This window comes from Leuciscus leuciscus, assembly GCF_965113295.1.
Source record: "Leuciscus leuciscus genome assembly, chromosome: 17".
NCBI classification, from domain to species: Eukaryota; Metazoa; Chordata; class Actinopteri; order Cypriniformes; family Leuciscidae; genus Leuciscus; species Leuciscus leuciscus.
In genome coordinates, this window is record NC_138741.1 from 16,359,429 (window position 1) to 16,385,638 (window position 26,210).

Sequence of the window (26,210 nt, forward strand, 5' to 3'; positions counted from 1 at the left end):
ATATGACAGTAAAAGAGCACACACAAACCTTATTCTAATATGGAATTGTGTTGGAATGGTAAAGAGTGTTGGTCGTGACAGGAGGGCCTCCACTCAAGGATACAATATGATGAACAAGTCTAAGAATGTTCCACATATGGTTGAAATACCATCATTGGCCTAGAAAGATAACATTCTTGGAGTCAAGACTATAAAGGAGAAAGGATGCCCTCCCTTCACTGTCACACTCTGCAGCCACTCTGTGTGACTGTACGACTGCTGGCCTTTTCTTGCAAGAAAATAAACCTCATCAAAGACTATTGGAAATGTTTGTCTCTTATTCAGTGGTAGAATTTTGTTTGCCACCACACCTCCCTGAAGGTTCTCGAGGCGACGGTAAAGCAACTCAAATTTGGCCATACTCGTAGCCCAGCCTCCCTCATAGTCATACCATTGACTAAGACATGGGCAACTAGTGTGGCTTGAATTTCATCTGAGACTGCTTGTCTTCTTGCCCTTGCCCTTCCTCCTTCTTATCCCTCCTCAATCTTTTCCTTCATGTCTTTCTGGATCCATTGTTCCAAAACTCAATAAACTGATTTGGGCCCTTTTTGAAGGATCTGATTGATGTGTGTTAAATTTGGACTCTTAGTGTTTCCACTTGGGTAATTGTGTGCTAACTGAGCAGAAGCTGTGCTGACTTGAGTGAACAATATTGAATGCTAGTGCTTTCTAAATGACAACATGGTCTAGGCAATGAGAAATGAAGGGATGTTTTGCAGTGACAGTTCAACAAATCTGACTCACGTGTCAAAACAGGGAATAGTGTTTCTAGTTTAGGGAAATGGGTGTGCTTTTTGATAAATGGCATTATGGTTTTGAAATTTTAGTTCAAAAGCCTGGTTATAGTGTTGAAGCAATTGAGAAAAACTGTAAAAAGTATAGTAATGACAACTTACAGTAGTAAGGTGAATAAGTTGTATATTGTTTGCACTGCAAGTATGTACTGACTATTGTATAGTATTGAATATCTGTATTCAGCACTTGCATACTGTGAAAATACAGTGACACCTTCTGACACCTTGCTCTTTCTCGTCCTCATCATCTTCCTCCTCTCCCTTTCAGATTGTTTCCATCTATTGTTCATATCATCAGTGCACCTGTGCACTCTGAACTGGCTCATATTTCATACAGTTGGTTTGATCACATCATTAGAAATAAGTGTGAACAATTTTGAATCGTTGTGTGTAAAACTATGACAACTGTCTGTGTTGTAGTTGTGTTTAACTTTTGCCTGCCTGTGTTTAGTGTTTGAAAACATAAGTGCATCACAGTGCGAAATGTGTTTTAGTAAGTGAGAATGTGTTTAGAGTTTTGCAAAAGAGTGCATGAGATTTGCAAAGTGTTTTAACTACCTGAACTTGTTTAATGTTTTACAGGAAGAGTGATTTAATCGACACATTTGTTAGGCTATTGATAATTTGGTTCAGAGAATGGGGGTTAGTGTTTTAGCAATTCAGAAAAACAGTAACATTATGTAGGCCTATGTTTGTCCAAATAAATACATTTTACAAAATTGTTGTGGGCCCATCGATCCTACATTTTACCCTACTAGTTATAGGCTAGCCAACAAATAGGCTATATCACACACATTTGTAATGCGTACAAGATCATTTAAATAAATATAAACTGCAGAATGTGTATAAAAATTCCATGTATTTAGTATACAAAAAGGTTCCCATATATACCACGTCATCATCGCCATTCAACACTCGCGCGCGCTCCCGGCCACAGAGCCAGCGCGCAGCTCGTGCAGCTCTAAGCTCGTGCACTGTGAATCACGTCCTACGTCAGTCAGACAGAGTCACACTTCCGACGCGCATCAGGGTATGGTTAATGGGTGCTCTCGGTTGGGTTGACGGGTTGTTTGTTGCTGAGCGCAAGCTTTTTCAATACATCAGCTCAAGGCAGAGGAATCTTGCTTGCTTTTAGCGTTATAAACAAACTGTTCTTTGATATCGTTCGCGACGCGTTTATTTGGAAGCTCAAGTGAATCGCAAGGTGCAGATGAAGAGGATGCTGGAATGAGTGACGAAACATCGCAAACATCACGAGGGAGTCTCACTTCAGTAGCCTACAGCATCACTGATATTTCGTTATTTATAATCCTGGATCGATCCTAAAATAGGAATACGAGTAATTGTTTTCGGACTGATTATTAGGCGTTAATTTGTGTTTGTACTAGCCTAAACGTTTTTAATCGATAGTCTGGAATAAGCGCTCTGGTTAAGGGGAAGCTTTTTCTCATTTCTTTGGATTATTTTAGTAACATATTTGCTTTGCAGGAGTATAACTTTGCTGTTTTATTGTGTAATATGATGCAATGTCAGCTGAGTACCCAATGCATGAGCTGTGAAGTTAACCGTGAACTCTTGAGCATTGACATCATGGATAGACGCGGATGATTTTCATCGAACAGGTGAGTCACATCTCAACTCTATTTATGTGTGCACTGCACATGATGGGAATTGATTCTCATTCCTATTCGTTTACGATTCATTTTGAGTCAGAAATATTTGAAAAAATATTGCATTTACTGCTCTGAGTAAATATAACTTATCTCTATAACATATTAACTATATATATATATATATATGTATATATATATATATATATATATATATATATATATATATATAAATAAAAGTAACATTCATTATAATTCATTCATTCATTCAAAATGTCAGTGAGTCAGTGACTGCAATTGTGACTAAAAAGTCACAAAAAACCCGTATGAGTCATTTTTGCATCTTAAGGCATTTGGTTTGGAATCGGGCCATACTTAATGTGTATTTACAAAAAGTAATTATTACAACAACAGAAACAAACCTTAAAGAACAAAAGCCAATTAAGTTAAAAATTGTGAATATTGGCAAAAAAGTATTGTCAATCTGGTTATGGTGTTCTGTCCACACCTGCGAAAGAAAGCATGTTTATGGAACTGTAAGTCATACAAGTCCGATATTGTTTAAGAATAAAACTGGTTCTGAATAAGAACCTGTTCTTAATGCTCCCTTAAGTTGATGTGAATGATGGAAAAGCCTATAGCTCAGCTTGCATGGTTTTCCACGCTCACTCAGCTCAGTTCAGACGTTGTTCTTGCTAATGTTGAACTGGACTGCTATTTTGAGAACAGATGACCTTTGCCCCCCAGACTGTAACTGCTCATTCCAGCAGAGTCCAAGCAGAAGACAGAATAAAGATAACATGCTTTACACAACACAGCCTTTAGGGTAGTGTATCTAGATTTTCACATATATTCACTGAACCATATCAAATATGTGTATTCAGAGCAACTTATGTAATTCAAAAATGTATCGAGTTATGTAGTACATCACAAACACATGTTGCATTCATGTTAACTGAACAGTGCATTTAATAGGACTGGGCTTAAGGGTATTTTCACTCATTGAAAGACAATCGTGGGTGTTTTGGTTTCATTTTCTAGAAGTGTGTCATTTATGGATGTCAATGAACACGTGACCCTGTCACCTACGGATTTTAAGTTCCATGTGATGAAATACACAGTGCATCATGGGAAAATGTACTGTGTGGAGGCCTAGAAAGACTTTGATCTCTGACATAATGACTTCAGCTATGATCTTGTCTTTCAGTAACCAGCCCTGGAAATAACCAGAGATTATAGTAATGCTTTCAGAAGTAACATCACCCTTCTTAATACATGCCTATTAGATGTCGACTTGGGATAAGCCTTTATTAAAAATGCTTTACTGTATATTTCAATGCATGCTAGCATACTACTGTATATCAAGAAACAATACAGTGAATATGGCTTAATTTCCACATCTGAATCAACTGAATCATGTTAGTACAAAACATTTATCTGTCATCTTGTCATTTGGCACCAGGTGGGGACACTCCTACACTTGTCATTCTTATTGTGTATAAAGATTGCATAGCTGTCAGTCTGTGCTGATGGTAATGGCCATGAACTCTCAGAGATGCAGACGAGATGGTGTTAAGCCAAAGCATCAACGCCCCTCTCTCAATATTAAAACTCTTCACTTGGCACTTGTGTTGACAGGCTATGTGTGTGTCCTTGACAGGTGCAAGGATCTTTTGTTTATTGCTCTAGTTTGCATGTGTGTTGAATGTTCCAGCAGCTGTCAGTCGTGTGTGTGTGTGTGTGTGTTTGTTCACCAGCTGAACACCAACTAGTACCTGATAACATTCTTCTCATAGCTGCTTTGTCCAAGTGACTGTCCTAGCATCAGATATCTCTGAGGGGTGTGTATTAACAGCAATGGCTGTTAGGTGATCATCCTGAGGCCTGAGCTCCGTTCCATGAGCTAGATTCCCATATTGCATTACAGTCAGTGTAATGTAGTGTAATTTAAATCCAGGCAGCTAAATGTCTGTCCTCGGTGCCAGACAGCTGTTCTGCATGGTAACTTTAGTTGTGTTGAGTTCTACTTGTATTACTGTACACTTACATCATTGATATTGGATAGTAATATTCAGACCCGATAAGCCGATAATTATTTTCATGTTATGGCTTATAACTCATAGATGGCTTATATTAAAATTCTATTTTATTTTGTCAAAATAAACAAAAAATAAAAGGCTAAAACTAGAACCAGTTATTTGAAATAAGACATCGATTAAAAGTGAATTTGGGCATCACAGCATTATAATGTACAGTATGAAAAATGGATATTCATTTTGAGATTGCTAAAGATAATATATTTAATGCTGTTATTCAATAATTAGTGATTTTAAAGATTAACTTTAATGAGTGTCAGATGAGAGCAAAGGAAGTCTATATTTAAAATAGGGAAATTATTTAACAATTTAATTATATCATATTATAAATTATATTGTTATATTACATTATAACAATTAAGTGCCAAATATTGACCAGTGCAATAAATTAAGACAATCTTTGACTCAACGGTGTATGCATGTATGTGTATACCTGTGCATACTGTATACCTGTGTATATAAAAATATAATTTAAAATATATTTGGAGAATGTAATTTATTTTAACCCTGAGACAAGTAATACTTTTATTCAGCAAGAATGCATTAAATTGATAAAAAGACATTTCTAATATTACAAAAGTATCTTTTTCAAATAAATGCTATTCTTTTTAACTTGTTATCCATAAAAGAACCCTAAGAAGTTTCCACTAAAATATATTACATTGATAAAAATAAGAAATGTTTCTTAAACACCAAATCAGCATATTAGAAGCATTTCTGAAGGATCAAGAAGAGAAATTGCTCTCAAAAATTCAGCTTTGCCATCACAGGAATAAAGGACATTTTTAAAATATATTCAAGAGAAACAGGCGTTAAATTGTTAATGTTTCACAATATTACTGTTTTTTTTTCAGATTTAAAAAAAAATATTCTTTCAAAAAACATTTAAAAAAATGTAGTTCCGACCCTAAAGCCTTTGACCGATTGTGTATGTTTAGTACAGTTGTTCATTAGTGGCTGTTATGACAGCAGTTTTGCCTCCCATAGTCTATTTTGCTCGCATTACATCGTAGACCCTCTTATCAATATCAGTGTAGTCTGTATGTGTCTGGCCTTCTTATGAAGCTCATTCATATTTTTCACTTTTTGATAGTTTTGGGTGTCTGTGAAGGGTCAGCCCATCCTCAAGTTTATTTTGTGTCTTACTGACCCCATACTGTACATATTTTTGTGTGTTTCATTTGCATATACCTTTTTGTGGCGGTGTTCATCTATGTAAACACATGTCTCTCTGCAGTGCACCTAGCACGCACCTCTCTGTATGAATAATGGGCCAGATTTACTAAACAGGGCGAATTAGCATGAGAGCGCAATTACAAAAAAGCGTTCTTTTTGTGATCTATTGACAACACACAAATTAAAGAGCACAGACGCAGCCGGATCATTTCTATAATGACCAATGCAATCTACCAAGAGCAGCGCAAATTAGCATCTAGTTTCATCTAGTTTAAGACGTGCTTTTTTTGGGCGATAAATAATGGCGCAAATACCAATAAATTGACTAGCGCAGACTTCAGAATCACCTTCAATGATTTATATCAATTCTCTCTTCCCATAAATTTTGGGTCTGAAAGGGAAACTCCTACAAATGCATTTGCAATAAGGTCAGCCGCAGAACCCTCTCCACACTTTTTCAGTGCTAATTTTTCACTGCATGTCTTTAGTAAATCCTGACGGTTGTTTTTTAATACCAAAAGAGAGTTTGCACTTGCGCAAGCTGTTAGTAAATCTGTCCCTATATCTGTGAACAAACATCATCATTTCATGGTCCTGTGTCCTGGATCCTGGAAAGGTCAGATCCCTGTTTGTGAGTATAATAATCACTCACAATATAATAATCTGATAACGGAGAACTTCAGTGTCTGTTGACATCAAGTTGCATGACTCATTATAGAGTTCCTGTTCAAAAATAAATGAGCCTGTGATTATTCAGCTTGTTTGGATGTCCTCAGTATTCGCTATATTTGCTTGTATGACATCATGGTTGGAGACTCATATTAAAATTTAATCTATGATGGAGCCAAAGGCAACATAGACAGGAAGTCACAGTAGCTCTGAACAGCTTTAATCCCCCCCCCCCCCCCGTTACTATCACAATGTATGTGTATAGAACTGTGTATGTGTTGAGACAGAGAAAGTGACAGAAAGCTCTCTACAGATTTTGAGAAAAATGCTTAGTGTCAAAGTGAGTGTTAGCAGTAGAACGGCTAATCACAGCAGCTTTACGTGACTCTGTGGATGTGTGTTTGGATTTTTAAAAATCTGTTTTTTTAAGCTGTGGATGAGTGGTAATGTTTATTTGGGCTCTCTTTTATACAATAACTACATCAGCGGCAGCGCAGCATCTGTTCTTTTGTTTAGTCAATGGTGATGTCATGTTCACCCTGACTGAAATTCAAATGGACTTGTTTGCATATTAGGTTTGGCCCGTCTGGTGTTTCCACACAAAGCAAACTGAAAGAACTTCACAGACGAGAAATTACTATGGTTTGAAACAATATTGTTTACTTACTGAACCTAGACCCCATCCGACATGATTTAGTTTATCATAATCTTAAATTATTCTTTGTTGAATATTGTCCTCTGTCACATTAAGTTTGATCGCACAGCCATAAGTTGTCACTAAAACTAAAACATATTTTGTATGATTTATAGTATTGTTGTTTTTGTGCAGAGCTGAGTCATTGAACATGGCCGCCGTGAATAATGCATCTCTCTCTGTCTTTATGTGTGTCTTTTTAAGCAGCTCCTTGTCCTTATGGACCAGGTCATGGGGAATAAAACACAGAACATCCTCTGAATTATGAATGGCTTGGAAAGAAAAAGAGACCTGCCAAGTTATCTGACTGAAAACTCTTTATTTTGTTGCTTGCAATAACGGAAAGGACATTTGGCATTATTGTAAGTAGATTAGGTTTATTAGGCTGAAAGATGAGATTGAGAAACAAGAAAAGGAGGTTCAATTCAGAATTGTTCCTTGAGAGGTTTTATATCAGTTTTCACAAAGCCTTGTATTTAGTCTGTTGTCTCTCTTATGCTCCTCCTAGTATTTTCTGTGTGCATTAAAGTGCAGTATAAATGTTGTAGGTTCTTGCTGATCAAATTACTTTAAGCAGGATAAGGTTTTGCTGCTGAAAGGTTTTTTTCCTCTAGTAATCACTGTTAATTACAATGTGCTCATTGTAATGGCTCACGTTACTGTGATTGCTTTTAAGGATCAGCAGTCTGATCCTCTTCTTTGTTGTGTTTAATAAGAAGGTTGAGACTAGAGTATAGTTTTGTCTGCTTATTTCTGAACTAATACTATGACGTCAGATTTAGGGTGGAAATCTTGTTGTATGAAGGTTATTTGAGGTTTAATGATTTGAGGAGCCATATGTTTTGGAAAACTCAGACTTGCATATTTTCCAATATACCTTCAAAATCCATCTTCATTAAAGCGGTTTCTCAAGTTTAATAAGAATTTGCCCTGGCCAGTATATTGGTGAGAATGAGCTCTGTGTACTTTTATGTACAATCAGGCTTCTGATCACTGTCAATCAATTTTCTATATGTGGAGTCTTAGCGCTGCTAACCCCAGGCTTCATGCAGCTGTAGTCTGTTGGATTTCTCATTAGCTGCCTGTGCAAAACAACATTGATTTTAAATGAAGAACATTGCTGAAGGCTACTGTAACTAGCATCACTACGTTCTTTAACAAGAGAGTCTGGCTAAAGAGTTGCTAGCTCACATTAAACTAGCAGATGCGAGGCCCAAAACCAAATCTTTGGAGTGCTAATAAACAAATATTTAGTGTATGGAGACCATTTTACATGTTATTCAGGGCAGTCAGCAGACTTTTCAAAGATTAACCCCTTTTGCACTTAATTAAACTATCCTGGTCTTATTGTGATTGATTTATCAGTCACAAAGAAAAAAATCGTTGGTCTTCCTAATCTTTAATCAAATAGTAGCTGCTCTTTTGAAACAACTTTCTTTTTCTGTTAATGTTACTTAGGAATAATGTCAAGCAAAATCCATATGCATCTATAAGTTGCTTTAGCAAACTCTAATTTGGTCTGGATAAATTCCTGAATCTATTGCCTGCAATGAATAGAATCAATTAATGAACTCATTTTTATATATATTTATATATATATATATATATATATATATATATATATATATATATATATTCTGTTTTAAATGGAAATCAGTGTTAAAACTATTAAATAACTGTTTTTTTTTTGTTAATTAAAATAAAGCTTAAATAAAATATATAAATTAAAGAATATATTATAACATTTATTTTGCCAACTTTTAGGAGTACATTAACTTTACCCTCAAAGCTACAGACATGGACTTGAAGTCACAAAACAGTCCAATTTTGTTTTCATTTTTTCTAATGTTGGCAGACCCTGTTTGATGTGGTAGAAATATATTTCGTATTTACATTTGTTTTGTGAGTGTGTGGCGGATGGTGGTTTTCTTAATTAGTTTAGTTCCTTAGTGCCATATAAATGAGAAACAAGCTTCCGTTTTACTAGTGCCAACTTTGAAATAAAACAATCTTTTTTTGTAGATCACTGTGGCTTGAACAATAAACTCATGCCTGCCAAAATTTGAGAAATCCCTTTTCAAAATGCAAGACGTGGTTATATGCATGAAGATCCTAAATGCAATTCTGGATTTGGATTTGCACCTTCATTTTGTATCAATCAAATATTAACAGACTCTGAGTGCCCACTGCTCTCCTCCAGACATATTTCTGTGTGCGTTTTTCTAGGTGTCTGACCTGAATATGTCTTGGTCTGGAATAAATGCTTGGTGCGTAGGAGAAAATTGGCCTTAGTCTGTACTGATGTTACAGTCACCCAATAGAAAGAAATGCTGTTGAGAAATAATGTCAAATGGAGAGCACACTTGGAAACACCGCAAAGACTGTTAAGGTGGACTGTAATGCATTTAATCCAGCCCTCAAGCAGATCTGCCTTATTTCAATAAGCTGCTCTCTATGACAAATCCCTACCTGTGTACACCTGAGGCCAGCTCAGCTGAAGATAGAAACAAACTAGTGTCAGACTCAAACACCAGCTTATCTCATACAATGTGCTTTGGAGGACTTTTTGCATAACCGACCCGTCAGTAAGGGCAAGCGGATTCAGTACAGAGCTGCAGTCAGACAGAAAGATAACCATGTCTAATTGATTTTAATGTCAGTCCGTCACATGTTGTGCACACATTATGTTAGCTCTCTAGCTGACTGGGATATATCAGAAAAGTGGTCAGCTTGGTAAAATGTATCATTCTGTTCTTCCCCCTGCTCTCAACATTTAACTTTTGCCCAAGTGTAGAAATAATTAACTCCGAAATTGTAAATAAGTTTCACAATTAATTAAAAAGAAACTGCAAATTACACATTGAATTAAACATGGTTTTTTTTTTAAGTATAAGGATGGAATTAGTATATATTTTTGTTTAATCTTTCTCCAGTAATCTTTATTTACGACTTTGAAAGATATTTTTTAGTGTGTAAGGTTGGACTCTTAGAGAGACAAACAATACCCTCTTGTTTTTGCTGGAAATGTGATTAAAGGCAATAGTTTATCTGAAGACACTGGTTGAGGGATTCTTCTGTGGCCTGAGGTCCATTTAAAATCACATTTAGACATCTCATCAAATTCTACTTCGATTAATCTGAAGTGACTCGCCTTGTTTCCTTGGCTCTAGTTACCCATAATAATTCTCATCTAGATGTCTTTTGGAGTCAGAAAGATGTTTGCTGGTGTGTGTGTGTATATATGCGTGGGTGGGTTTGCGTGTGTCTTGAGATGCAGGTATTCTCACTGTCATTTTCAAGGATTGTTTTAGTGTCTTATTTGCTCTAGTTGAGTGATTTTTGTGTGGGAAGGAGCCAGTTGACAGATGGTCTGAAGTGTTGCCATAGTAACCCCATCTATGACATCATCTGACCCCAGGCTTCAGTTATTACCCTCTGTTGCCCTCTAAATGGGTGCTGTATGTTTGTGATTTATGCAGTAGTTTATTCAGTAAAAAAAAAAAAAAAAAAGATAGATCCTTCAGTAAAGAGTTCAAAGCCTAAAAACAAAACAATCTCTGAAATGATTCACAACATTGCAATATTCATTTAAAACAAAAAAAACAAACAAAAAAAAAACAGATACAAAGTACTAGACTGTACTAACATGAAGCATTGCAAATGATATTATTAAGAAAAAACATAACAACATAACACTATACACATTGAAGTTAAGTCATTGATTTTAAGTATAAAATATCAATATTTTTACATTCTACAATATTCAGACAAGCTGCCATTCAAAAACTGGGTCAATATGAGTTTTTTGATGTTTTAAAATTGTTGAAAGTTAAACAAATTAAATATAATAAATTACTGTAATGAAATTATTTCAATTTATATATAATTTTATTACAATATTTTAATATATTTTAAAATGTAAAATATTCCTGTTATGATGACAGCAATATTTTCAGCATTATTATTTCAGTCTTCAGTGTCACATGATCTTTCAGAAATCATCCATATTCTGATCTGCTGCTCAAGAAACACTTCTTCTTATCAATGTTGAAAACAGTTCTGCTTAATATTTTAGTGGAAACCATCCTTTTTTCATGATGAATGGCATTTCACTTCTGAACAGGAAAGATCTGGTGATAGAATCTGCTTGTGTTTTGACTGTTGAAAACATGAAATATAATGGTCGTCAGTGGTGGTGTTGTTGGGTAAAGAGGCTTTGGCAGGGTGTATTTTGGCTGACCTGATTTGGCAGAATGAAGAGGATTATAAAGCATGGCAATCTCTCTCTCTCTGTCCATTCATTTGTGTCGTGTGACTGCTAGTATAATCTCTCGTCACAGAATGTGGGTCAGTGTGTGAATAAAGGTCGCTCTATTCACCCCCTTTTCATCCCTTGCTTTAACACACACTTCCACTGTCATAAACTCGTAAACCAAAAACGTGATCCACAGATACTCAAAACTGGTGCTCTAATGGACCAAAATATGTCATTGTGTATGGATTACTGTTTATCTATATACTTAATACCTTATCTTTTATCTTTGTACTTTTGTGAAAGAATGAACAAGGCTGATTTTTGTGAATAAAACTGAATTAGAACAAAATGAAGTTAGACAAAATAGACTAGAGGCACTATTCATTTGGCTATAGATTTGGCTTTTAGCCCGGAACCTCTCTCTCACACACTCTTGAATTTACTTGTTTTGGTTTCCTTTGAGCCTTTGACATAATTCACTGAAAAATAAATCAATATGGAAGAGAGCGAAATGAAAACTCTCCGCCTTTTTTCCTCTGATACTCTCTCAGCTGCCTCTCCTGGTCTTGCAACCTTGAAAAGTACACTTTCAGTTCCATATTAAAAAAAAAAGTTTTACTTTTACTTTCTTTTAAACTGGTCATTAAACTGTATTTCACTAGCCCATATATCATTTTTATTTTATTTCTTTAATTAAAGCATTTAGATGATGCACAAGTGATACATTTTCTTGAATAGATAATTTTTTAGGTTATGTCTTTGATTTGAATTGATTTAAACCATACATTATTGTTGCAGTTCTTAAAGTCAGCAGCCAACTGCGAGTAACAATGACACTTAATAAGAGTTCATTTTGTTCCCTGCTTGTCAGTCTGTAGAGCAGACTTTTAATTAATTTGTTAATTATGAACTTCAATCTCTAAACATGCTTTAATACATCCTGTATGTGAGTTTTAGTTCTGCTCATCCCTTTAAACAGATCCTGTATCCTCATCCTGATTTAGTTTGCTGTCACGTGCCGTGAAACTTTCCAACCAGATCACCACAAAAAACTGTAGACGAGGGTTATTCCATTCAAAAGTAAAAAAAAAAAAACCCTGACACCTATTTTAATGCCCTAAGTGTTGTAAAACAGGAAGTGTTTTTTTTTATGTACATTTGAAATCCTTTAACCCTAAAACAGAAGCCCAAATGCAATATGTAATTCAAAATACAGGAAAGGAAAGGAAAATTCCTTTATTTAAACATTGGGCTCTATTTTGACAGACTTTTCTTTGAGTGAATTACTAAGCTACTATGATGCTCGACTAGAAAAAATATCATGGACAAAGCTGGAAGTCTACATAAATATGATAATTTACGAGATATGAGCAACTGATTTCTTCTGTTGATATACTGCATTATTTTTGTCTGTTCTGTTCTCTACAAATAAAATGCTTTCAATCCAGTTCTAGGTATTGTCACATGTACTCATTATCATTCATGTTTGTGATTTTTATATTAAAAAAAATGGTTTGTCTCTCAAGCAGAAACACTGTGATTGTTATAAGGGAAGTTGATGCATAATGTGTTTCTGTATGTTTCTAAATCTTAGGTCTAATTCTTATAGATTTGTTAATTTTTTATGAAGGTAATATGATGCCATAAAGAATCGCATGCGCAGGGTAAGATTTGTGAAAGTGTAGGCTACACAAGATTGCAAGCGTAAATTAAATTTGCGTGTGCAAGAGAAGATTTGTAAAGGTGTAAATCGCCTTCCAAGTGTAAGAAAAAAAAAAGTTGCTGCATTTAACTGTTATTCGTAAGTGTAATGAATGTATTGTGAAACTGCAGCTTCATGCTTATAAAAAATAAATAGGACCTGTATTCTTCTGACTTCCATTTTTCCGCGCTTACACTTTTGGCACTTTTTTTTTCTCTCGAACAAACACGGCCAAAAGCAATTTGCAACCGAAAACAACAAAGTCAGGAACTGCAAAACAGATTGATAGCGTAAAATCAACCTTTGTGTAAAAAAAGAACCTGTTGTAAATGTCTGAATGACTTGTTGGGTAAATGCGGCAAAAACGTTCCCGAAATAACCCGATTTGTACAGTTGCATCTTTCTTTTACTGGCAGTTTTGGCACGATTCTCTCACACATTGAGTTTTGCAAGGGCGAAGAGGAGGGCGGGTCCACCTTCTTCATGTAGCCAATCAAATTAGCTTCTCGCTGACTCTCGTTTTACTCTTATCTGGTTGGTTCAATAAAAACGCCTGTCTCCAGAACACATCTTTTTCTTCATTTGGCTCAGCATCATTCTTGTTGCCGAAATTGTACTTTTAATGCACACATACATGTTAAATAGATAAATAAATAATGATTGCCTAATAAGCTGTGCACCATTAGGCTGAGTTGGTGTTAACGTTATTGGATTGAAATTTTATATTATATCTGTTACACCACTGAGCTGATGTTAAACTTTACACACACACACACAAAAAAAACTAAAAAACATTTAATACCCATTTTTAATACCTATGTAATAATACCATTCTGATGCAGTGTTTTTCACATCATGTCTCTGTTCATGGTATTTAACACTCAATTATATATTTTGAAACATTGTCTTAGTCGCACTGTCAATATTGATTCTGATTACTTTCGTGTGACTGATCAAGCTATTATTTGTTGCTAGTATGAATAACAAAATGCTTTCTCTGTGTCCAGATTTGACTGTAGCTAATGAAAAACTGATTCTTCAAATGAACATAAACTCAACTTTAACAAAAAAGTAGTCTTTAATAATGTCTGAATATATACAGTATACATATTCACATGCAAAATCAAATGCAAAGTAACTAATTATGTCCGAATAAAAACCCAGCAACCAGGGAATACACAGCATAGTATATAGGGCTATAAAGCAATCTAGTGGTTACACAATGGATTTACAGGTGATAAATGGTGCATCATTTAGAGATGCCTTTAAAATTGTAGGGAAATGTTGAAGGGAAAAATATATAATTATAACAAATTTTAGTAAAATAATAATAATAATTCTGGAATCGCTTATGATTAATTGACAGGTGAAATTATGGATGCAGTAGTGCAGATACTAGGCCTACATTCAGCAGCATCAAGATTACAAACTAATCTGTTCCTTCTGAGGAGGATGATGAGCAGGATACATGCACTGAATATACAGAAATTTTCTTAACACACCAGCTCGAAATTCAGTATTAACTCATATAGTCAGCCTAAAGGTGCACAGCTTATTAAGCAATCATGATTTATTTATTTATTTTAACATGTATGTGTGCATGAAAGGTAAAATTTCGGCAATGAGAACGATGGTGAGCCGAATTAAGAAAAATCTGTGTTCTGGAGACTGGCGTGTTTATTGAACCAATCAGATAAGAGTAAAACGAGAGTCAGTGTAAAATGGAAGTCAGAAGAATACAGGTCCTATTTATTTTGCGTAAGCATGAAGCTGAAGTTTCACAATACATGCATTACACTTACGAATAACAGTAAAATGCTGCAAATATTTTTTTCTTACACTTGAAAGGCGATTTACACCTTTACAAATCTTCTCTTGCACACGCAAATTTAATTTACGCTTGCAATCTTATGTACACTTTCACAAATCTTACCCTGCGCATGCGATTCTTTATGGCATCATATTACCTTCATACATTTTCCCCTTTGACCAGTTCATTTTAAATGATTCTGTGGTGTCACAAATGTTAAAAAGTAAATAAAACAGTTTAATTAATATTAGGACATAAAATCTTGATGCATAATACGTATTAAAATAAATGTCAAATGCTGCTTGAAATAGTTTTAAGATTTAAGTATTGTACAGCATGTCACTCACACCACAGGACGAAAGGATTTAATTTATAGTGTTAATTGATTTTTTTATTTTCTTTGTCCCTCTCTTTTCTCTTTAGGTGTTCCTTTCATGTTTATCCATGACTCTGTTGTTTGCTGATGGAACAGAAGGTCCGCAGTAAGTCCTCAATGGTTTCCAGACTGCCAAAATTTGGTGCGCGTCCTGTCAATGGTACCCCCTCACCCCTTCCCAATGGTATAACCCAGACTGCGCTCACCCAAGAGAGCAAAAATCCCCCTGCTAGGCCAAATGGAGTGGTCAGAGCCTCCTCCTTTTCCATGAAATGGAGGAAGGACAGTGATGGGTCAGTGGACCCTTCAATCCCAGTCGCAGGCAGTATACCAGAAGAGAAAAAAGAAGTTGGCTCCCAGCATTCTCCAGGAAGTAGGGAGTTAAAAAGCCCTTCTACTCCTGCAACCAAAGTGCGCAGGTCTGCCTCCTCATTGTCCACCGGAAGCCCAAAACCTGTAGCCAAATCCCCTAAATCCATCCCAAGTCCTAAACCAACGCCCAAAAACACTCAGATCACCTCCAAAAGTCAGGACATATCCCAAAAAAACTCAAGCTCCAAGCCAACTCAAAATGGGACTTCATCTCTGGGGTCTTCACCAGGCCAAGCAGCCTCTTCGGGGCTCCAGCGACCAAGGGCGAACTCTAGCTCGACTCGAAGCACCTCTAGAGACAGCTTGTCCCAGTCCAACGACAGCCTCTCACGACAGTCTGCCGTGCCTGACCACATGGTGCGTTCTCAGAGCTTCACCCACTTCAAGCAACTGCCCTCACCAACGTCCGCACCCATGACTCGATCCTTTTCTTTCAACAAGGCTGTGGAGCTAGCCAAGCCGCTAGCTAATACCCAGCTGCGTCCTCCGCGAACACTTGGACTCAAATCTTCCCTGAGCCTCAGCAAGGGCCGGCTAGTGCTCGGTTTAGGGGGCTTGGGGTTTGGAAAGGGGTTAACAGATAGACTATCTACTGGGACTCCTTCTTTAGAGAGCTTGACACCTCCTAATTCTATAAAAAGGCCACTTCTGCCTAACTCTGCGCTGACAAAGCACTCGTTACAGGCCTACAGGCTAAATCGACCAATTGCTGCCAAACCGCAGTGCCCTCTAGTGGTTGGGAGGTACCCTGTGGAGAGTGATGTTATAACCCCGCCTCTCACTCCAGAGCTGCAACACTGTGCCAAAAAGAGTGTGAGTGTCTGACTCTATCATTTATATTAACATGCATAATTTCTTGTATCTTGATTTTTTTTTTTTTTTTGGATGGTTCAAGAAATAGTTCCTTTATGACATTTTCTACTGTGGAACATCAGAGTTTACAATTTCGATTGAAATTGTGAACAAATCAATATTTTCTAATCTTTTCAATCTTTGAATTAAGTCTTACTTTAACCCATATTTTTTTACAGAGATTCACCATTTTTTTAATGTGTTATCGGTTATTTAATTTTAGGACCAACTGTGCATAAAAATAATAGCAATATAATAAAATATATAATTAGCAATGTAGTACAACAATATTAACAAATAAAAACAAATATTATAATCTTTATTATATGTATGGTTTTTATTATCTAATGATTTATTAGTTGTTATTGTGTCTCAAATGATTACGGTATGCCAAATATGAAATTTATAGTTTTGTATTCAGTTAATGTTTCTTTTCCAAATTTGTATAATATTTGCATAGCTATTTGTAGCTCTACTGGAGCTACCACAGAGAAATCAAACATTGAAACAAGACTGAATTTTCCCATTTTATGGCTGTGAAAAGGCATCAGCTTCTACGGTGTCCCCAGAGGAGCATGTGACAGAGCTGGGGTTGGATGGGAACCTCCGCTACTCTGGAGATGGAACAGAGGACATGTCTCTCTCCTCTGCATCTTCTCTTGAGAGGAATGACACCAGTGAGGAGTTCCTAGATGACTTTGACAACATAGGGGACCAATCGCAGAATGGCATTCTGCATAACAAAATTCCTTTAGCCACACCCACCCAGACACGCCTGCAGAGCTTCTTGAATGAGACCATGGAATGGATTGGGCTGGAAGGTACAGTATAGCTAAGTGTTGTGCCTGCCTTTCTTGCATTTATGTGACAAACAGTACAGAGCTGATAATATTTTCCTATTTGTGGCAAGCATGCACTGTTTATTCTGTTATATCATGTCTGCTCTCAGGTGGAAAGGCAGATTTAAGGGGTGGTGTGCTCCGTGGGCGGCCGCCGCCGCTCATGTCCCCTGATGTGGATCGTCATGCGGCCTCCTCTCTGGAGCTCTCCCCCTCTAACAGCTCTGGAGGAACATACATGTGGGATGAGGAGGGCATGGAGCCACTGGGACACAACACACATGTACACCGTTGCAGCAGTTATGAGTCAGACCTCAACAGCATAGTGAGTACAAAGTTATCCTCCCAAAATTAGTTTGTGGTCCCCTTAGAGTGCATTTAAAAAAAAATAAAAAATTCTTTAAAAAAAAATATACAACAACATGTGTATTACTAATATAAAAATAAAGTATTAGTATATAAAGACTAATTAGTGAATAAAGAATAAGTACTACTAACAAGTAGTAACAGTTGTTAATAATAAAATATTTTTTTGTTGTTGTTGCTGATAACATCAATAATAATGCTGCTGATAATAATAATTAGTAATAAACCTTTTTGATGTTTCTGATAATACATTTATTTTTTGTGGTTGCTTATAATAAAATAATAATACAAATAATACAATTAATTAATTGTTGCTGATCATTTTTGTTGTTTCTTATATTAATAATAATAATATTATTATTATATAAAAATAATATATGTAGTACCGTGTGGTTGGGCATTTTATTTGTTAGTTTATTTTTTACATAGATCGCCCTTTTTTGGGATTTGGACCTTCAACTTTTCCGTTACCAGCCCATATATTTAACCACACCCATTCTCGCAACTGTAATGCGACTGTATAAAAACCTTTTTCTCAGATTGTGGCTTCTGCAAGTCCCACATAATGCTGTTCAATTCTTTGTGGGTGTTTGTAATCTTTCCTCTGCGTTGTGTGTTTCGATAAACCTATCGTTCCTGTACTGCTTATTGCTGGTTTCTATATGTGTGCTTGTGCGTGTGACAGGATCTCTCCGTCCCTATCCTGCTAATTATTTCCTTGCTAATTAGGGATTAGTCCCTGTGGCTCTTACTCGTGACTCTGCAGGAGTGTGATTCCGAGTCCCGCCATTCTGAACAGAGGTCCTGTTCTGTCTCGACTGTTTTTCAAAGCCCCTGATCGAGTGGGAATGCGGAACGGTGCCGCTTAACATTCCAGCTTTTGATCCCAGTGAAGCAGGCTGTGACATTGTCCTTCATTTTCTTGTTTGATTGTTTGTTTGTTTGTTTGTTTGTTCTGATTCACAATGTCAGATTGGCTTTGTTGACTACAAAACAAGTTAGGCTGGATTTGAAACCGTAATCAAATGTAAAATGCCAGTGTTCTCTTGTAGTATATACACAAATGCACCCCCACACACAGACATGCTGACTTGACTGTGACTTCAGATATTATGTAATAGCAGCATGTATACATTAGAGCACGGCTAAGTCATTGTTCTTCATACTTGCGTGGGTTGTTCCTCTGATGTAGTTGTGTAGAGAGGAGCAGTTTACGTAATTGACTGCGCTTCAGGTTGAGCTGGGCTTTGAGTGACATCTAGTGGTCTATTAGGTACTAAATAAATTCCAACATTTCGCCAGTATTTGGGATGGTTCCTAAAACAAGCATCATAGTAATTGCTCATACTTAGGGTTAGGGATTTTATCAAACCTCTTCTGAAGTATTCAAGTTAAATGCTTTTCCTGGATCTTTATGGCAGTGTCATTGCTAAAGCCAGTTTTATCCTGTTAAATATAAATCATTGGCTTGCCTCTCACATGCACAGTAATTGAATGATTAACTCTCCCTCCTGACGGCAGTGGATCTCCTCTAGATCCCTGTGTTGTGTCTATCTTTAGTTTGAGACTCCTGTGCTCTCACGGATAATGAAATAGAGGTTTGGCTTTATTTAGATATCATCTGATCTTGCACTTAGCGAGTGATGTAACAAGTTATCTTTAGATCATTAAATACTACTACTTCAAAGTTGTGCTATGCGCTTTATTACAGCCACACAGAACTGTTACATTTACTGATATAAAAATAAATTATATAAAGAACAAGTAGTGTATAAAGGAGTGCTAATAATAAGTAGTAGTAACAGTTGTTAATAATAATAATAATATTTTTGTTGTTGTTGATAACTATAATGACTATATATATATATATATATATATATATATATATATATATATATATATATATATATATATATATATATATATATATATATATAATACTATTATATCTTTAGTGTTACTACTTAGTGTTTTTGGACCTTTTATTTATTAGTCTCTTACATGGAACTTTTCATAATTATTGCACAAATATTATTTAGTACCAAAAAAACCATCATTTTAAGTAAGTATTATTGATCTATAATATATTACATTTATTTAATTGATAAAATGTACACGGTCATCATATTACCTATACATGCTGTCGAATAGGGCACTGCAGAATAACTCGTATGTTTCTGTTAACAGGTGAAGATCCTGCTTTATGCCCATCGTGCCAGAATCCATTATCACAGAAGCATATTTGATGGATTGCGATAGATTAAACTCTTAGAATTTTTTATTTTATGTTGACTCCTTTGTAAAGATTTAGTTAGATCTAGTTACTGTAATAGACTACTGTAATAGTTATCAGCATAGTAATCAATGCTCTTTATGCGTTAATATTTACCAGAAATTGCTGCAAATATAGTGAAACTGTTGTCTATCGTGCTTAAACACATTTGCGAGTTGTTTGGAGCTAATGAGAGCTCCATGAACCACGTGACTGCATGGACCGCGTGAAGTATGTTGCAACTATTTTTCAACGGCTCTGGCTCAAACGTGCAGTGTAACGCATGATAATTAACCTTATTAGTTCTTGCACGTCAATCAAGCATACTTCCGTTTACCATAACTGATGTGTGCATTTATGAATATTTATATGTGAATAAAAGCCTAAATTAAATCTGTTCGTCATATAAAGCGAGCTTGTCTCTTCAGAAAATTTCAGAAAAAACACTCAATTCATAAGGATTAGTTGTACGATCTCTTAATTAACTTTTTGATGCATCAAAGTGGTAGTTGCATAGCTGTCAATGGGGGGACAGAAATCTCTCAAATTTTATTATAAATATCTTAATTTGTGTTCAGAGGATGAATGGGAAGTCTTTGGACTTTCTGGGACCGGTTTTGGAACGACATGAAGGTAATAATGACAGAGTAAATGAAACGTTTTGGGGGGAATTAAATTTTTAAGTGAACTAACCCTTTAAAATATGTACTTTACTTAAGACCACAAGGGGGCAGTATGGATTCAAGAGACAAAAGAAATGTTTTCAACATCTCCCTGTCTCTCTTTCCTTACATTTTGCACTTGTGTGTTTAATCCCTCAGTTGACTTCTGCAGTACCCTGTTAGGCTCATTTAAGAGTTGTTTATTTGTTCTAAATATAGTCTGTCTTGCAGGAGGCATTTACAGGCCAATTCATTAGCTGCCAAATGATCTAGGTGCATAAGCCTTTGTTTTCAACATAGTAAGTGATTCTGAGACGTGCTTTTATCTGCTGCTGTTTCAGTATTAATTAGATGAGAGGTATAGAGCATTGTTTACGCTTTATCATTTGCTGACATTACTAAGACTGTAAACAGGATTTGTTTAATTTTTTATAAATATTTAACATCTCTAATCGGCTCTCAATTTATTAAGCTAACTGGTTTAATGACTCTTTCTTATTTTGCTTAATCTCTTTGAGACCTGCAATTCCTAATGGCTTTTGAGAGCCTTTTCACACATGTACACAACCACCAAAGGCGGCCTTTGCAACAGTCTTGAACGCTCAACGCACACTGAAAACATTTCAACAAGTTTTATATTTGGAAATCAACAAACAACAAATAAAATTAGCAGCTCTATGCACTTTTTTTTTAAAGCACACATTCAATTATATGACCGTCGTCAATAGCAACGCATTATACAGCGCACATCTCTTCTATCACCATGGACACATCTCTCGTTTCATTAAAATGCTTTCATAAATGATGTTAGTGGATAATTCAGCAGCAAATGTTATTATAGTGGTGTAATATTTGGTAACCAGACAGTTGATGTAGGCCTACCAGTTGACTTCCATAGTATTTTTTTCCTACTATGGAAGTCAGCATTAGGTTTAATGATCTACAGCCAAATAACTTTGGTGATAAGTAAACAAATATTTAATTAGTCAATACAATAGTCATTTCACATTATAATAACATAAAAAGTGGAAAAGTTGGTCAAAAACGTACATTTACACAACTTTCAGACGCCATAGATTTTTTAGCTCTGCACTGTTAATAAAATCAATATGCTATCACGTTTCCAAGATGTTCCGGAAAACAGCACTCTATATCCTGAGTTATAACTATATAAATATAGGCTATAATAAATATTAAAACAAGAACTCATACAGGCACATTTTTTGCCCTATATAGTATCTTGAAATTTGGGAGCATTTTATTAATTTCAGAGGAATTTTTGCCGCAAACCCCGAGTTGGGGTTACGGGTTAGATACTAGGGCAGTGGTTCTCAACCTTTTTTGGGCCAGCGCCCCCTATCCATTATCCAGGTCCTGCTGTGCGCTTGCGGCATTCTGAAAAGTTTAGATGTTTTCAACCGACCGCGTCACTTCTATTATGAGTGCGCTTACCGCGTGCCTACATTTGAAATAACGAATTTGCACGCGCATAAAACGCAATATGTGAACGGCCCCTCGAATTCGAACTTTCAAAATTGATTGGAAAATTTGTGTGAGCCCTGTGCTTTATATTTTTCTGCTAGTTTCTTTTCTGCGGGTTGTAGATGCGATAGTTTCAGCCGTAGTGCGCCTGCCCTGAGGCATGCAAATCCAAGCGATTGCGGTACTTAGACTGCATGTAGATGACCTGGCTGAATCCCTGCTCAAGGAGATATGTTGTTGGAAAAGCAAGAATCAGCAGCCTGATCTTGTTTTTATGATAGTGTATGATAGTGTATTTGCCTGCACAAAAGTGGACAAATCTTTTTTTTTTTTTGCACTGTTTGTGGACTGTGATTTTGAACTGATAAGTGACTAAATGTCACAGAGGCTATTATGTATGGAAGACTAGGAATGCAGGATTTGATGTGACACCTTATAAACCGAAAGAATAAGGAATAGCATAAATCAATTTAATTAAAACATAAAAATGTTAATGAATAAATCATTTTAAAATGGACAAATGAGTAGACATTTAAAATTGTTGTGCAATTCTTGTTTGATGTTACATGTCTGATTATTAATGTTAAATGTAAAAATGTTAAATAAAATAGTACAATAAATTAATAAATATTAGGCCTATATTAAAAATAAATGGACATATGAGACTGTTTATTCACATGTTTAAAACATAGTTTAATAAAGCCAACATTTAAAAACATTGTTTATTTTCGAATTGTTAAATTATGTTAGAATTGTAGGCCTAAAATACCTTGGTATATCAGCTTGTTTTCATCAATGGTATAATTAATACAATTACAACATGATTAATTTGTGTTCATGATCAGTAAAAAAAAAAAAAATCTTCTAACAAGAATAAAGCATATGAACAATTAAATTATTATTTTATTATTCATTATTTTTTTACTATCTTGAAACTATCGAAGCAGCGTTTCACGCTCAGATGTGACGGCGGAATTAACACATTACCAAAATGTGATTACAGAATATATTTAAATTATCCATCAAATTGTCATTTTCTCCTTACAGTCTTGCGAGTTAACAATAATGCCAGTAAAATTACTTAAATTACTTTGTCAAAAAAGAAAACATTTTGGCATTAGGCATTGGCATTAGTTAATGCCTAAAAATGTAGGCTAAAAGTTTTTACCTAAATAGATTTTTACCTTAAAATTTGTCGCCGGAGTGAATGGGAACATGATTTATTGAAAATATATAAGTGGTTCTTAAGTCAATACTTTTTAATGGCTTGTCAACTTTCCATTCCTCCGCTGCATGATTCTAGTCAGCGCTGGATTCTAGCCACCACCGGATTGTTGTCTGTGCGAAACACATTTTTGAGCACGTGAATGTTGATTCTTGTCAGCGCTGGATTCTTGTCAGTGCTTGAGCGCTGGTCTATGACTGGAAAAAGAATAGAGTCTGTGCAAAAGAAATGATACATAGCTTACATGTCGCATTAAATGGCAAGTTTTTTTATGTTGTAGACAATTATGGCTCATTTCCACTGAGCGGTACGGTACGCAGTTATTTCCGTTTCCACTGTCAAAAGTTGTGAATGGTACCAAAATGCCGTACCGTACCAATTTTTAGGTACCCTTCCGTTGGGGTACCTAGCACAGTGTTCCGGTACTAAAGGGTGGAGCTAGACTCACTGCAGAACATTGATTGGTTGACAGAGTATCGTCACTTGCGCGTGCTACAAGGGGAATGACAACATTTTAATTACATGTTTAATCTTGTCTTGCCTTGATCTTTGGTGTAAACTTGTGAACGCCCCCCATTAACACCTGAATGCCCCCCTTTTAAAAATCTTGCTTCCTACGCCCCACTATAGCCTACTAGGGACTTTATATTCTAGCTGAGTCCCCAGGATGACCGCTATTTTAGAACATATTATTTTATTGACGATGCATCATGCTGCCATACAGACAGATAGCCTATGTATCACATTTATTTTCTTTTTCCTTTTTTATTCAAAATATTCACAAACTTGTTAACTATATCATGAATTATATGATATATTCCGATTGTCAAATATGTGGAATTGAATTTGTTGTGTCGTTTAAACACCTTTATAATGATCATGTTAGTTGATATAATTTGCGATTAGTTTGCACAGCAATTCAGAGGATCTGTCGGATTTGCATCATGTAAATTCATCAATTTTGCGGCCGGTGAACTGGGACAAGAATAGAGTGAACTTTGCCATATATATATATATATATATATATATATATATATATATATATATATATATATATATATATATGTATGTGTGTGTATATGTAGATAGATATATATAGATATATATATATATGTGTGTATATGTAGATATATATATATATATATATATATATATATATATATATATATATATATATATATATATATATATAAACTTAAGAAAGAAGATAATTGAAATTGAAATATTTGATCCCCATGCATATTGAACTCTTTTCTAAATCGCCACTGAAAGTTTGGCTCTGTTCAAAGAACTTTTGTAGATGTCTGAGTAATTTTGTCCTGGATGTAATATTGTTCAGTAAGTCAAACACATTCCTTTTGATCCCCCAAATATGATGTTTCACTCCTGAGCTCAACGCTCAGATTGTGTGAAATGTGATCAGGATTCTGGGCTTGTCTGATAGGACCTTTCTTAAATGTTCTGCCTGAATCGGTCTGGTTCTGAAGGGATCTTTAATCCGATCTTCCCGGCTGATTCGTGCAGGCCTATGTGAAATGGGGTGCGTTATTCCGGCTCTTTCAGCGCAGGAGGAGAGTGCTGATGGGGCTTGGGCTGCGTGTCTAAGCTGCCGCCCTGCGCAGTGAAATGTCATTTCCTCTGAAGCAACCTGCCGTGACTAAGCCCATAATACATGGAGAGATTCAGAGCGAGGGGAACCTGAGAGACTATGTGTATGTAGGTGAACTAAAGCTTTGAATACACTTTGTAGACACTTGTAAGACGGTATGGTGTGTACAATATGTGTATGAATGTCCAGGAGAGGGGCCTGCCTCTGTTTAAGTGCATAATTATTTGATGGATGGGATTGGAGAACATCTTGTCAACTTTGATGACTTGAAGAGACGTTTTGTTCTGTGAATGTATCACATTTGCATGATTGATAATGTTTTCTAAAGTATGCTGAAAGTATTTGTACTGTGGTTCTTTCCCCAGCTGACTGCTGAATATGAAATATGGAACATTATACAGAAACTTTCATATTGTACCATTTTTTTTTTTTTTGCAAGGCAATAAAGTCCCCCATTTAGAAAAGCCAATGAATTTAACATAGCTTTAAGGGAGAGTTCAGCCAAAATGAAAATTGTCATAATTTACTCTAAACATCATTTATCTCTTCCATGGAACACACATTAATAATTTTTGAAGAATTTCCTGGCTACGTTTTTCTATTTCAGAATTTTCATGTTTAATTCAATGTGTTACTTTTCTCTTTTTTGTAATTGTTTGTGAAATTTACTAGAAATGTCAGGGAAGATAGAGGGAAAATTGCTTCTACAATTTTTTTTTTATTATCAGTCTATGAAAATCTTGACTTCGCTCTAGCCCACTTTAGACAGTTAATGATGGGCAATACTGGTTAAAAGTAATGTTGGGTAAGTTACTCTAAAAAAGTTATTAATTACTAGTTACTAATTACATCTTCAACAGTGTAATTAGACTACTGTACTAATTGCTCTCTCTAAAAAGTATTGGATTACTTATTACTAATTACTTTCTAAATCCCATATTAACCTTGACCAGTTGAACAATAAAAGGACAGATACAAAACTGCACTTCTTGATTCTACAATTGCATAAATTATTCTTGAACTGACCAAAGTGTGTAAAGGGAGAAAGTTACATTGAAAACATGCTTTTTAACATTACAATTTGATGTTAAATCCACTTTTGTTTTATACAGAATTGTTATAAAGTCTAACTAAAGTCTAATTATATAGAATTGTTATAAAGTCAGAAATAACTAATTCAATTACGGAAAAATTAAGAGTAATCCAATACTTTACTTTGTCAAGGAAAAAGTAATTAAATTACAGTAATTAGAATACTTAGTAATTAATTACACTCAGAGCCGCCTTAACCTAATGTTAGGCCCCGG

General features: G+C 35.5%; 1 protein-coding gene across 5 annotated transcripts in view; it reads left to right on the top strand.

Moving 5' to 3' along the window:
* The first annotated feature begins 1,850 nt into the window (after positions 1-1,850).
* Positions 1,851-26,210, top strand: part of ccser2a (coiled-coil serine-rich protein 2a) — a 52,021-nt gene continuing 27,661 nt past the window's right edge. For all 5 annotated transcript variants that reach the window (XR_014199477.1, XR_014199478.1, XM_082144269.1 and 2 more), the window contains exons 1-4: positions 1,851-2,458; positions 15,272-16,409; positions 16,993-17,269; positions 17,398-17,612. Coding sequence is in view for 3 of the 5 variants with exons in the window: in XM_082144269.1 (XP_082000395.1) it covers positions 15,312-16,409; positions 16,993-17,269; positions 17,398-17,612 (1,590 nt within the window). In the remaining 2 variants the exon portion in view is untranslated. The remainder of the gene's footprint in view (positions 2,459-15,271; positions 16,410-16,992; positions 17,270-17,397; positions 17,613-26,210) is intronic.